Genomic DNA, 13,470 nt, shown 5'->3' on the forward strand with positions numbered 1-13,470 from the left:
CCAGGGCCATCTCCTCCAGCTGTTATTACAGTACAATTATTTCACTGTCATTACATTATGAGTGCCATTTCATTTTTCTCCTAGTTTTCTGCCACTTTCAATGGGCAGCATGGTTAAAGTGGCTGTAGTTAAAACAAATGTAGGTGTCATGTGTTACCATGGACTAAACGTTAGTTAGTTCCATGTAGTGAGAATGAAATCCTTCCTCATTTCCTGTCAGTCTGTCATTTGTAGTACGCTGCTCTATACATGGATGCCATCTGATGGCATTGTGATGCACAGCACGAACTTCTGAACCAGGCCTGTTGTGTTTACAGTTAGAAAAATAATATAATGTTCTGTTGATGGAAAAAAGTCCATATCAAGTATGACTCTTAACACCTCAGCTGTCAGCTGTAACATTAGTCCCACAGTGGTTTCCCCGCTCCACTTCTAGACATAGACACAGGCTTTCTGGGTTAAAGACTGAGCCTACAGTTGATACGGTTAGTTCTAGCTCACAAAGATACAAGCACTAAGCAGCTGACAGAAACCTCACATTGAACCATCCTTTGTACCTTGTTCTTCCTCTGCCCTCTTCATCTTTCTGCAGCTGGTATCTTCATGAACTTTCCTCCTCAGGTCCATGTTGCATATCTTTTTCTATTTCAAACATGTTTTGACTTTCGTTTCAGCGGGTCGGAGGCAGTTTGCCCGTCACGAATGGGCCCAGAAGGCGGCCTACCTGCTGGGCTGCACCCTGGAGGAGCTGTCCTCTTCTATCTTTAAGCACCAGGCTAAAGGACTGCAGCACTCCACTTCCTTCAGAGGAGGACCGGACGAGGCCGGCCAAGGGGACAGCTCAGGTAGGAACTCTCTTTGTAAGATCCTGTTGGCTTTTCACAGAAAATCTGATTGGTTCAGTTGTGGTTGTCCTCCCCCTGATATGATGAACAGTTTGGAGAAGTGCACTTTAATTAGGATCATATGTACTGTACCATTGATTCATACTGACTTGTTTGTGTGTGGGATAAGATATAGTCTCAAATGATGATTTCAATCTGGAAATCTTTAGTTAAACAACAAACTAAGAATATGACTTTTGATGCCAGCTTTTGGTAATTGACATTTCTAAGTACTAAACACATTTAGGTCTGTACCCAAAAATAGTTGAGGTTTGATAATCATCCCTAGGTGGTTGTTTTCTAGGATTGTTTCCTAGGTTTCAAATAAAAGCACAAGTTCTTGGAGAAACGTCCTCTGAAACACCTACACTGACCCTGAGCAGAGGGTATCAGCTGTAGACTGTCAGGTCCTTCATCTGCTTCTTGTTGACTCTGATCTCTTGTCTCTCAGGCTCTAAGGTCACAGCTCTGGAGTGTTTGGAGGCCATGGCATCCGGACTCTACTCGGAGCTCTTCACTCTTGTCATCTCCCTAATTAACAGGCAAGAATATTCCAAATATGTTATTTCATTATTTTGATCCTATTTGGAGTTCTTTTTCAAAAATCATTCATGATAATTATTAAAAACAGTTCTGACTCGAAGTCTCTTTCTCTAAAAAACAAAACTAGTTTTGAACTCACTGGTATCAGATCGGTACTCGGCGTCGGCCGATGCGTAAGTTTAGATTTCGTTGTTTCGAGATTGTTTGGTGCAACAGAAGAGTTCTTAACAGCGCCATTGTTTCGAGGACGAATGCTTCTGTGTTTGAAAGCTGCATCACCAGTGTAGTTACTGACGCATATGTTTTACCACAGCAACCCATGTAGATAGACTGTTGATGTCTGGTACACACAAATACGATGTGAACACTTGCAAATAACAGTGAGGACAGTCTGTCTTATGTATGTAATTTGAGATTTGGCCACAGTCTGAACATTGTTCCACTTCAGCTCCTTTCAGAGCTTACACATCTATTGAAAGCTTCAACTGGTATGTCAATTCCCTTCAGAAGAACTCTAGTGATTTCCTTTCATCCTCTTTTCTAATTCAAAGCAACAACATTTGGTTGCACATTTCAGATTTTACCAAAAATCTGAAATGTTTGTTAAAGCTTTAATAAGGTTAGCATGTACTGCTTTAAAAACTGTGTATGGTATACACACAGTCTGCAGCACGGCCCTATTGTTTGAATCTTCCTCTTTGCAGTAAACCATTAGTCCTGCCAGTGTTGTACGGGTGGCTGTGAAACTATTTGTTCTTTCATTCATATTGTACAGATTTGTCTCAAAATGGTCAGCTGCAGTTCTTTTGTAAACCCTGCACACACAGTGTTACTCACAGATATCAGTTCTAACTGTGGGAGTTTACTTCTCGTGTGACGGTAAAAATGCTCTGCAACATTTCCTTCTTGAAAAGTGAGCGGATTCAAACCGACACTCTGAAACAAGAAGATGTAACAGTGTACAGGTGTCTTTAACGGTGGTCCTGAGGTTCAAAACACAACATTTCAAAAACACAACATTTTCGTAAATGTCGTTTTGTTTCGACCCTCCGGGCCACCGTTCTTTTATATGATCAGCAATTTCAAGGTCAGCTTCAAAGCGACAGTCCACAAACCAATGGGTGACGTCATGAAGACTACGTCCACTTCTCATACACAGTCTATGGTTAAAGCTGAACCTGTTTCTCTGTATTATGTCATTGTAAATTTAATGTCTTTGGAAAAATCAGCAGCTTCCCAGTGTCAAAGCTTCATCACTAAAGCTTCATGATATGTGTGTGTCCCTCAGGGCTCTGAAGTCCAGTCAGCACTCTCTGTGCTCCCTGCTGATCGTGGACACTCCGGGCTTCCAGAACCCTCGGCTGGCTCAGCAGCAGCGGGGAGCCACGTTTGAGGAGCTCTGCCACAACTACACCCAGGAGAGGCTGCAAACCCTGTTCCATGAACGCACCTTCGTCCAGGAGCTGGAGAGATACAAGGAGGTGCTGCTGGGCCGACAGAGCTCAACAATAAGCATGGACAGAACATACACATATTAACACATTCGATTTTCTCTATCTTAAGTGAAAATATTCCCAGTTTAAATGAAGTCAATGGTAAACAAAATTATATATGTTCTTTTTATTTACTTTCTCAGCTCTAGTGACATCTACCCATGCAGATAGTTTGTGTTTTGAGATGCCAATAGACCCCGATACGGTGGAGGCCAATGGAAATGGATTGGTGTGCATGGCATTGGAAAATGACATTTAGCAGCTCTAGACAATCCACAGAACACATCGGCTGCGGTCAGAGAGTCTTATTGCTTAGGAAGGTTCCTAACTGAGTTAAATGACCCGGAAGCATTAAGTGGCAATCTTGATGTCACTGTAGCCTACTCATGTCCTGTGGTTCACATTTGTTAAAGTTGCTAAAAAACACCAAAAAACCATCAGTGTGTTGGATTCTCTGAGCACTGTGGTTCTCTTCACAAGGGGAGAAGGGGTTAGGAAAAGACATAGGACGGCTTTTTTTTTTTTTTTTTACTATTTACAGCCACTGTATTCAACAGTTTGGTAGTAGTTCCAATGAAGACTGTTCACATCGGAGTCTTGGGGTTATCCTGGATTCCATGCATCTCCATTGTTTTGGGTGGAAGCCGATATCTCAGAGACAGATATCATGAAACTATCTGCACGGATAGATAAAGACACATTCAAAGACAAATCAGCTTCATTATATTGCGCTTATTTCAATCAAATGTACACTCACCCAATCCAGTCCAGTAATGGCTCATTTCATAATCCACCTGTTGATTCATTGATGATCTCATCTCCTGTAGGTTACTAACCTAAGCCTTTATCCCTCCTGCATCTAGGAAAACATAGAGCTTGCTTTAGATGACATAGAGTCCAGTACCTCACTGTCTGTAGCAGCTATTGACCACGCCTCAAGCCAAGCTCTGGTAAGCACAAGAAGCATCACTCCACTGTGTCTGTTTCAGGCATCTCTCTCTGTGCATGTGACGTCATTGTGTTGTAACCTGCCCTGAGTAAAAGGGATGGGCTCTACAAAACATGTTATTTCACTGTTCACCTGCCAGCTGTTTGCTGTTTACACTTCCTGACATTGTGCCAAATGAAATGTTTAACCTTAAATAATGACAAAAGCAGACCGGGCACATTTGTATGCTTTGCCAGGCCTGTTGCTTCCATCCAATTAGTTTGGCCCTTTGTGATTGTGTCTCATTTTTTTCTAATTTGCTCCATTTCCTTTTGGAATTCGTCCCACGTCAGAAAATTAATTGGATACAAGTTTGTGATTTGTTTCCCTCTTGTTGGCTTGAGAGGGTCCCTCTCTCTCTACTCATCAGTTGGCCTCTAAATGCAAAGCCCATTCAAATTGTTAGTGGTGAAAATATGTGTGGCACCTGCCCTTGGCAGACAATCTGCAGCATTGACGTGTATTGGCTTGAGCAAGTAGCATTAACACGTGTTTCTAAATGCCTGGGAATAGATTTGTTTTGAAGTTGATTGCAAAAATCAAAGGTTAACATGCCGCCGTGTGCGTGTGTGGAAGTGGAAATCACAGTTTAAGCTCTGATGAAACATCATATTAGCAGCATCAGCAATAAAGATGGATACAAGTTACTTTATTCTTGCCTCGCCACAGTGTTGGTAGTAATTGTTTAGGTACAGCATTGTAGCTGAAGTGCAATGCTTGTTGTACCAGTGCAAACAAGTCCAGTTTGAGCTCAGTTCAGTCCGGTGCCTGCTGAGCGATACAGGTCGTGGGGGCTAAGAGTTCTGACTGCTGTAGGAAAGAAGAGGAGACAAGAAGAAGAGGCACAGCCGTGTAGGGAGGACTCCAAGGTGCATTGATAGGGCTTCAACGGTCTTGAACTTTATTGACCTAACGCATTTTGAAGTGCAGCTGTTGTTTGAAATGGCTGAACACATGCCTTCACTTTTCAATTGCAAAGTCAACGTCCAGAGTCGAAGTGAAGAGCAGAGAAGAGAGAGAAGTCCTCTCGTTGACTTTCCTTCTTGAGCAGTTTTATGGCAGGAACAGCAAAACCACTCCCATCTGAACAACTATCTTGATTATTTCATTTATTTGATCAAATTAATACTCGTTACTTCCATGATCTATTTAATTCTTCCATATTTGACCACTGTGCTATCTTATCTGCAGAAAGATATCAAACGGTTCATATAAATCACTGAATAGAGCCTGATTAATTAAAGATTTAATGAATCAAATAATTACACCACATAGATGGACATTGTTATCATGACAATGATAGATATATGTAGATGTACATGTGTACCTATATGCATAATAAATGAATGAATGGATAGGATTAAACTGGGTGCGAGACACAAAGGACGGGGGGGAACGTGGATTAGATAACGTTTCAGGGTGAGCAACTAAAACATCCAGTTTATATGACAGGAAACTACAAAGAGTTGTTAACAGAGTTGACTATCATGAAATTAACTATACATAACTTTTATGAGCTCAGATGTTTTAATATATATTAAATTCAGGGACTTACTACGACTAGGCCTAGAATATCAAATAAAGTTTTCTTTAAGTTGTGTATTACGTTTGGATGCTCTCTATGTCCTGTGAACGATCGTAAAAACTACAAAGGTGGGGTCATAAAACATTGTAGGGTCAGCCGTAATGGTTCCAGTGCCATGGTTGACCTAAAGTCCCATCTAGAGTTTGTCCAGGCACATGGTCAACTGTGAGTCTGACCACTTAGTGCCCTATGGGTCGTGAGAGTAGTTCCTAAAAGACGTTTACTAGTTCAGATTGTATCATAGACATTTCAGTTTGTAATCTCTGTGTAGGTCCGCTACAATCCAATGGAAACATCCCATTAGCTTTTTGTGGAGGGAACTAGTGCGATGCTAACTTCCTGTTAATACGTCAATGATGCGTTCATTATACGTTCAGTGATACCATCTTCAACTTTTTGGGGGCTTTTCGAAATTTCAAATTGTAAACAAAGCAAATGAATGTAGTAAAAAAATATCAATGTTTATTGATTAACTTTTGAAAACGAGAGAAATATTTTTGGTCACATATCTTCCCCCAGAAACCGAGTAAAAAAGAGCCATCAGTGCAATCCATAACAAGTGACAACAGTAACCAACAAAACTCACTATCTCTCTCGAGCAGAGTCTCCCTCTCCCCTCAGAGCTCTGATTGGTCAGGGCCCAATGTCACCATCTTAAATGGCAGAAAAAGAATAAACGGTGAAATATAATGTCGACTTGTAGTGTTGGTTTTAATCTATTTTCTTGTTTTTTGAGCAAAAAGCATTTTTTTTAAATGTATGACACAATGTAATATCTATTTTTGACCTGCACATTGTCTCATGATCTTAAGGTCAAAGTGTTTTTGAAGGAACAAACAGGGCACATCTCTGAGTGTTACTTTCCGTCACAGGTCCGGACTCTGGCCAGGACGGATGAGGCTCGAGGCCTCCTGTGGCTGATGGAGGAGGAGGCTGTTCAGCCTGGAGGATCAGAGGAAACCATGCTGGAGAGACTCTTCAGCTACTACGGCTCTGCACAGGGAGAGAACAAAGGTGAGACCTCAACAGTAGGCTCCTGTAACAACAGACAGCCCGATCATACTCCTGACCTCGTGGAGGGAATGTTTCTTGTGTGTTGCAGGAGCCGGTCTGCTGCTGCGAGGAGAGAAGCCCCACCTCTTCCTGTTGGGCCACAGCCACGGGACAGACTGGGTGGAGTACAACGCTCAGGGCTGGTTGAGCCACGCCAAGCACAACCCTGCCGCCCAGAACGCTGCCACTCTGCTGCAGGACTCCCAGAAGTACGACCACTCACACACATGCAACATCCACTTTTTAGAGTTTGTGGGGATTAGTAGTCAGTGCTGTTCTGTTTATATGCTGCACATCCATGTGTTCAAATGTGTTTTTGTTATCTCTTTAAATGGAGCTTACTGAAAGAGGGAAACCAAACTCTCTCTGTGCTCCAGACGACACTGAAGCCCTGTCATAACCATCTTTATTTGAGAAATTACTTGTGAATTTAAGAGTAACGGCAGTAAATAATTCGAGGAGTTCAGCCAAATTACAAAAAGAAAACACTTTCATTCTACTGTAGTGGTATCTATCCATGCAGATACGTGTGGTTATATCTTTCCAGGTTTTGAGATATCCGTCTCTGAGATTTCTGCTTTCACCCTGATACAATGGAGCTGAATGGAATTATTTGTAAACCATAATTCAGTATTTCTCATTTTAACAACTAATGTTAAACTAATCTTCACATGCACTAACATGCACTGAAAGACATTACTCCTCTATATTCACGTAGATAATATGTAGAACTTTAATACATTCATAAACTTAGATACTCTTTCCAACTTAGACGATAAATAGCTTGGAGATTTATAATCAGTTTCACACGTTTATTAAAAATGATAAAGCTAAACTATAAACATCCAAGTCATCTTAGCATTGATTGAATTCCTCACCTCAGCGTCTGTCATTTTAACTTACTTGTCCCTTTATATGCTTTTTTTTTGAATTCACAAGCATTTTCAGCATTTCTTCTGATGTCAATTGTACGGCTTCAATTCCTCAAAGCAAAACAGACACTTCAGATCATTTGTTTGAAAAATAGAAATGTATTCAGCTATCATGTGCACGTACATGCATACAAATGCAGTTCATCCCTCCGCCACCACAGGAAGAACATCAGTGGGCTGTTTATGGGCCGGGCCAGCGGGGCCACGGTGTTGTCTGGCTCCATCGCTGGTCTGGAGGGCAGCTCCCAGCTTGCCCTGCGACGAGCCACCAGCATGAGGAAGACCTTCACCACAGGCGTGGCCGCTGTCAAGAAGAAGAGCCTGTGTATCCAGGTCAAACTCCAGGTGGTAAGTGGAGCAGATGGGGATTCAAACTTGTACTTCATTCATCAAAATACGTTATGAAGCTACGAGAAGGAACATGAAGCTGTTGTTCTATCACCAAGCAGAAGCTGATATCTGAGCCCCCTCCTCTGTGTCTTTAGGATGCTCTCATTGATATGGTGCGTCGTTCCAGGGTTCACTTCGTCCACTGCCTGCTGCCCAAAGCAGAGGCAGTGGGTGGTGGAGGTGAGCCCCGTGTGACGCATGGAGAGAGCCCGGACTCGGGCCTCATGACTTTGGACGTGAGCCTCCTGAGAGCTCAGCTCCGAGGCTCCAAGCTGCTGGATGCACTGCGCATCTACAGGCAAGGTAATAAAGTACTTTTGAAAACTTCAATATGAATGAAATAAGAATTCCATCTATTTTATATGAAAATTGTGAGTTAACTGAGGAATACTACTCATTCTATGAAAACAGTTTTCTGCTACTTTTCATGTCAGAGAAAATAATGATGTCATAGTGATGTCAGTTATCTGGGATGGGACCTGTGTTACAAACCTTTGGTATACAATACAACATATATTCATCTTTACAGGCAGTAAGGTCGAATGAATAGACGTGTTATGTTGCATGATGGGAAATATAGGATCTGATGAATCTTGTAGCTTGGCCAATACTAGAGGTGTGGGCTGACTGAACTGCTGTGAATTGATTTTCATCCCACCCATGGAATAGAGTATCTGTTGGTAACTTTCTTTATTCTGGACTCTTATGACTTGTGGGGGACCACAGGGCTCACTATTTGGCCTGGTTTTATTCAGTTTGTATCTACCTACCTTTTGCTGTTGTAGGTCATTTCAACCATTGTTATGCCGATGACACACAGTTGTATGTGTCATCTTATCCTGAAAGTCTGCCATCAAAAACTGGATTCTGTTTGACTTCTTATAATTCTTATAAAAGTGAAGTTTCTCTCCCCATCTTTGATTGGAAAACTTTGGTTTGTATTTCTGATCTTTCAACACCTTATCACACATGTATTATGTGTACAGCTCTGAATCGTTGTGTTGTGGTAATGAAAGGAGATATAGAAATAAAACTTACTGTCTTACTCAGCGTTAAAAGTCAGAATAGTAGGACCTCTGTTAGTTTGATTTTGACTATCGTCTCTTACGAATCTCCCAACTTTATGGAAGTATAATACTAAATCACTGCGGTGAACATCACAGGATCAGTGCTGTGACATAAAGGATAGTGGCCTATGTTTTAAAAGGGTTAGGGTAGAGTAGTCCTTAAAACTCTGGTGCATTCTAACAGAGACAGACGTTATACTACCGTATTTTCCGCACTATAAAGCGCACCGGATTATAAGGCGCACCTTCAATGAATGGCCTATTTTAGAACTGTTTTTATATATAGGGCGCACCGGATTATAAGGCGCATAGAATAGAATAGCGTCGTAAGCGTGTCTCTTGAAAGGTGCCATTTTGGGGTCTTTATACACACAAGTGGTGTTGGACTAGGAGTAAGCACAGTACCGGTGTTTACCGCGGTGCGGCTTTGTAGTTTACCAGTCGTACTGAAACATTTTGACAGAGCGCCGTGTACAACCAGTATGGATCAACCAATTAACCAATTGATCCATATATAAGGCGCTCCGGATTACAAGGCGCACTGTCGTTTTTTGAGAAAATTAAAGGCTTTTAAGTGCGCCTTATAGTGCGGAAAATACGGTAATCTAATCATGTTAATCCAGTGAAGAATTTAACTTCGGCAGAGTATCTGAAAGGATTCTGATAACCTGACCATTGCTGAGGACAAATGAAGCCTTCATTCAAAAGTGTATACTTTTACATCCTTTATATGGTTCTAACTGTTCGTGCTTCTCTAAAAGCTTGAGCTCATTTCCACCTTTACCACATTTTTTTGCTATTAAGTCTGTTGAAGTGTTTTTTTTTGGTTGTATATTTCCTATAAATAATAGTTGCCCATTGACACGTTGTTGGCTCTCCACGTGCTGCAGACGCTCCTCTAACCTCAGTGTTTCATGTTTCTGTGCTGTCCTCTCTACTCTGCTCTCTCCCTGCCTCCAGGGTACCCAGACCACATGGTGTTTTCTGAGTTCCGCAGGCGCTTTGATGTCCTGGCACCACATCTGACCAAGAAGCATGGCCGCCACTACATTGTCACAGATGAGAAGAGGGTGAGTGTTTGGCTGTGTGGATGGGTAGTGACTGTTCATATGATGGAAACTAAGATGTTAAAAGGCTTTACACACAAGTATGATTTGGTCATTGTAGTTTTTTTAATTTTTAAATTTATTATATTTTTAATAATAATTTAGTCAACAAAAAGACTAAAACCAATAAGTGCTAGTCAGTCCCTCTACCTTGTCAGTGGCTCTGAGCTCTTTCTTTCCTGCTGAAGAATACATCTTCAGGAGGAAACAGCAGGTAACTGTAGTTTTTATCAAATCTTACCCAAACAGGAGGCAAGAGTGTATTTATTTCGGACTATTTACAGCAGTGGATTCATCCACATTTGGTGGTAAGTATTTGGGGCATATGTGGAAAGGGGAGGTAGTATGGCAAAAATCTATCAAGATGTTTTTCAGGCAGGCTTACAATCTACAGTCTTATTACGATTCTTATTCATGTTAGTTTACTGACAGTGAAACACACTCATTTTGCCCCAGCAGGTAACAAAACACCACACCAATTTATGTTCTTCCAACTTATGTATATTAAGTTGGTTTAAGCTTCCTTTAAATATGTATGGGATACTTTTCCTAATATTTATCAGTTACTTTTTGAAATCCACTTGAACCACATCCACATCCATTTGATCCACTGCACAGCACTTGAATTTAAAAATAAACTGTCACTTTTATAGCTGGTCTGCCTGTTACTCCCGTTGTTTTTTCTTGCTCCAAAACAGAGAACACCAGGAGCAAGTAACAGGAGCTGAGCTTTCATTCAAACAAGTTTTGCAAAATGAATCAGAGCACACAAGACCAAACTGCCTCCTAAGTTACCATATGACCGGCTGCTGACAAGCAATGTAGCATTTCACCCCCCATGTGGGATTGATTAAGTGTGTGTGTGTGTGTGCGCGTGTGCATGCTCAAGTAAAGAAGGGAAAGAGGAAGAAGAGATATCAGGCTTTGATACACACAATACTTCTGTTTTAGGTCTGCACATGAAAATATATAAAGCATAACGCTACATATACTGCATACGTCCAGTACATGGAGGACTCTTGGTACCTTCTGCATGACCCTATTGACCTATTCACCTACATCTGCCATGTAACATACCATGGCATCTTTAGCAACAGACAAATGACCGTTTTTAAATGACAGATGCTTTGTTACTCTACCCATTGGGGATCTATGTGCTGAATATATTTTTTATTCCAATGTGTTCACTCTGTATTTCTATTTACAGCAACAGACACTCACAGAAGAATATTCCAATCAAATTCCCACAAAAATTAGAAAGATGAAAACAATGCAACAAATTGAACAAACAAATAAAGAAATCGAACATGAAAAGAAATGTAAGCAAATGGTCAATCGTGCACAGCTTGTCTGTATATTACTGAGGTGAGTGATTTGTAGTTATTTTAAAACTTGCACCGTTCTAGTGTGAATCATCCATGCAGCTATTGTGCAGGAGGTACGTGAATGACTTGTTCAGTCCTCGGGGCGGTTCTGTTAGTGTTGATCCTCCCATAGAAGCAGAGCTTGTTCTTTTAGCAGCTGAGAGCTGATCAAAGCTGATAAATAATGTAAAATCTTGTCTGAATAGGATTCTGAAAACACCATTTTCTCTGCAGTTTGTTCTCACAGAAAACACAATAAGGATGCATGAGGACCTTAAATCCAGCTCAAAGGTTTTTAGTAAAAAAACGTGACACAGTTTCACTGTATGTTGATTTTGATGATGAATCACATTTCTTGGGAAATGTTCTCAGTTGGTTAAAATGCCCCAAAGGATCCTTAAGAAGCATTAATGTGTTCCTGTAATAATTAGGAAGTTCATTTTCATGAAAACGGTCAGATTTAAAGAGGTCAACTTACTGGCCATGGCTAATATTTCTTAGCCTGTAAAAACAATGTCTTCTGTGGCTCTGTTCTCCAATAATAAACATAACCGTGATGATGTCAGATCGGTAGAAGGTTGAAACTCTAAAGTCTGGAGATAAAGTATTCCTCAGCTTGCCCTCTACATTCTAATCTCCCTGTGTGAACAGAATCCCTTTATTCCTCCCGCTCTCCTCTCTCCGCTGTCCTCTTCCTGTTCCAAGAGCGCTCTTGTGTGTAATTAATTATGATTGCACAGGCTGGCAGCATACGGCTACTGTACTGATTAATTACCGGCAGTGGCAGAGCTCTGTCTTTCTTTCTCTCTCTCTCTCTCTCTCTCTCCCTCTCCCTTCCCATTCCCTTGTCTCCTTCCACTTTCTTTTCTTGTCTCATTATCTTTCCATTCCTTTGTATAGGAGGCAGAACAGTTTAGAAACATCCCTGAGTATATGATTAATGCCTTCTCTACATTCTGCTCAGGCAGTTTATAGCAGCCCGAGTAGCCTTTATGAGTGGGAGGTGGGGCTGCTGGAGGAAAAACATCTCTACATTAAGGCCTTCTGCACCTGCTGTGCAAAAGTATCTTGTCTTAGAAGGTAAAGAATGATTTGGGGTTTTTTTTCAGTTGTTTGTGACTCTAAACACCTGATTTGCTGAATTTCTGCCTGTTTGTGCATGTCGGTTAAAAGTGGAGTACACAAAGTACATTGAAATGAATAGCAGAGAACAGAGAAGATTTAACTGGATTCATTAAGCAGATCAGTGAAATCGAGCTCTCCTCTCTTTAGCACAACACTGGCAGTAAATTGGCTCATGAGATCGGAGATGAGCTTAGAGAGGACAGCCCAGTCAGAAAGAACTAATGGTAGCCAGTGCTCTGCGGAGTGGGGGCCCAACAGTGGAGAAGAAAGAAAGCAAGGGGGCGGTCTGAGACGGAGGAGGGCGTATAATTGGAGGAATAATATGAAAGAATTGGTTTTCAGAGAAAGAGCATTTTGGTAAGCTGAGCCCGTCTGAGAGAACCCTGTCTTTCTGCTGCTCACGGCCCAGTTCTGTCAGTTCCTCTTAATAGAGCGTGATGTAGCCATGATGTTAGCCGCCAGATGGTGTACCTGCCAAGAGCTTTTCAGACCAACCAGGCAAACAGCAGAGAGGAAATCCACCACGTTTTCCAACACTCCCGTCAGCGTCCTGTCCCTTAGAGGCTCAAGCCTCTGTGGAACCTGACATGTAAAGTTCCATAAGTAGTATTATTAAGTCTTACTGTTATAAAACCTTGAACAGAGTGAGATCTCTCAACAACAGACTCACAGGAGACGGTAAAATGCTGCACAAAAAACCAAAGCAGCAGAGATGAGATATCCAGACTTTTATTAGTCGTAGAGCTCAGACTAAAAATGCTTCACATCTCATTAAGCTCCTTGACAGTGTTTGTGAGATTCTACCTTTTAAAATGCCCAACTTTGAGAGGAGATGATTTGCCACCAAATCAACTCATGCAGACAACAAACGATAGACATAATATTCATAGTACACAACAAATAGAAAACACAGTACAACAAATGAATAACATGATGGCAC

At 41.4% G+C, this 13,470-nt stretch overlaps 1 protein-coding gene across 13 annotated transcripts in view; it reads left to right on the forward strand.

Moving 5' to 3' along the window:
- The window catches only part of LOC142931488 (unconventional myosin-XVIIIa-like), a 155,845-nt gene that overhangs the window by 59,929 nt on the left and 82,446 nt on the right, over positions 1-13,470 (forward strand). For all 13 annotated transcript variants that reach the window (XM_076075424.1, XM_076075425.1, XM_076075433.1 and 10 more), the window contains 9 exons: positions 675-845; positions 1,336-1,426; positions 2,716-2,908; positions 3,784-3,870; positions 6,366-6,507; positions 6,596-6,755; positions 7,640-7,826; positions 7,964-8,171; positions 9,896-10,005. In XM_076075424.1, the coding sequence (XP_075931539.1) occupies positions 675-845; positions 1,336-1,426; positions 2,716-2,908; positions 3,784-3,870; positions 6,366-6,507; positions 6,596-6,755; positions 7,640-7,826; positions 7,964-8,171; positions 9,896-10,005 (1,349 nt within the window). The remainder of the gene's footprint in view (positions 1-674; positions 846-1,335; positions 1,427-2,715; positions 2,909-3,783; positions 3,871-6,365; positions 6,508-6,595; positions 6,756-7,639; positions 7,827-7,963; positions 8,172-9,895; positions 10,006-13,470) is intronic.

Source organism: Anarhichas minor, unplaced genomic scaffold (genome assembly GCF_050575085.1).
Source record: "Anarhichas minor isolate MPS153535 unplaced genomic scaffold, ASM5057508v1 ptg000052l, whole genome shotgun sequence".
Taxonomy (NCBI): Eukaryota; Metazoa; Chordata; class Actinopteri; order Perciformes; family Anarhichadidae; genus Anarhichas; species Anarhichas minor.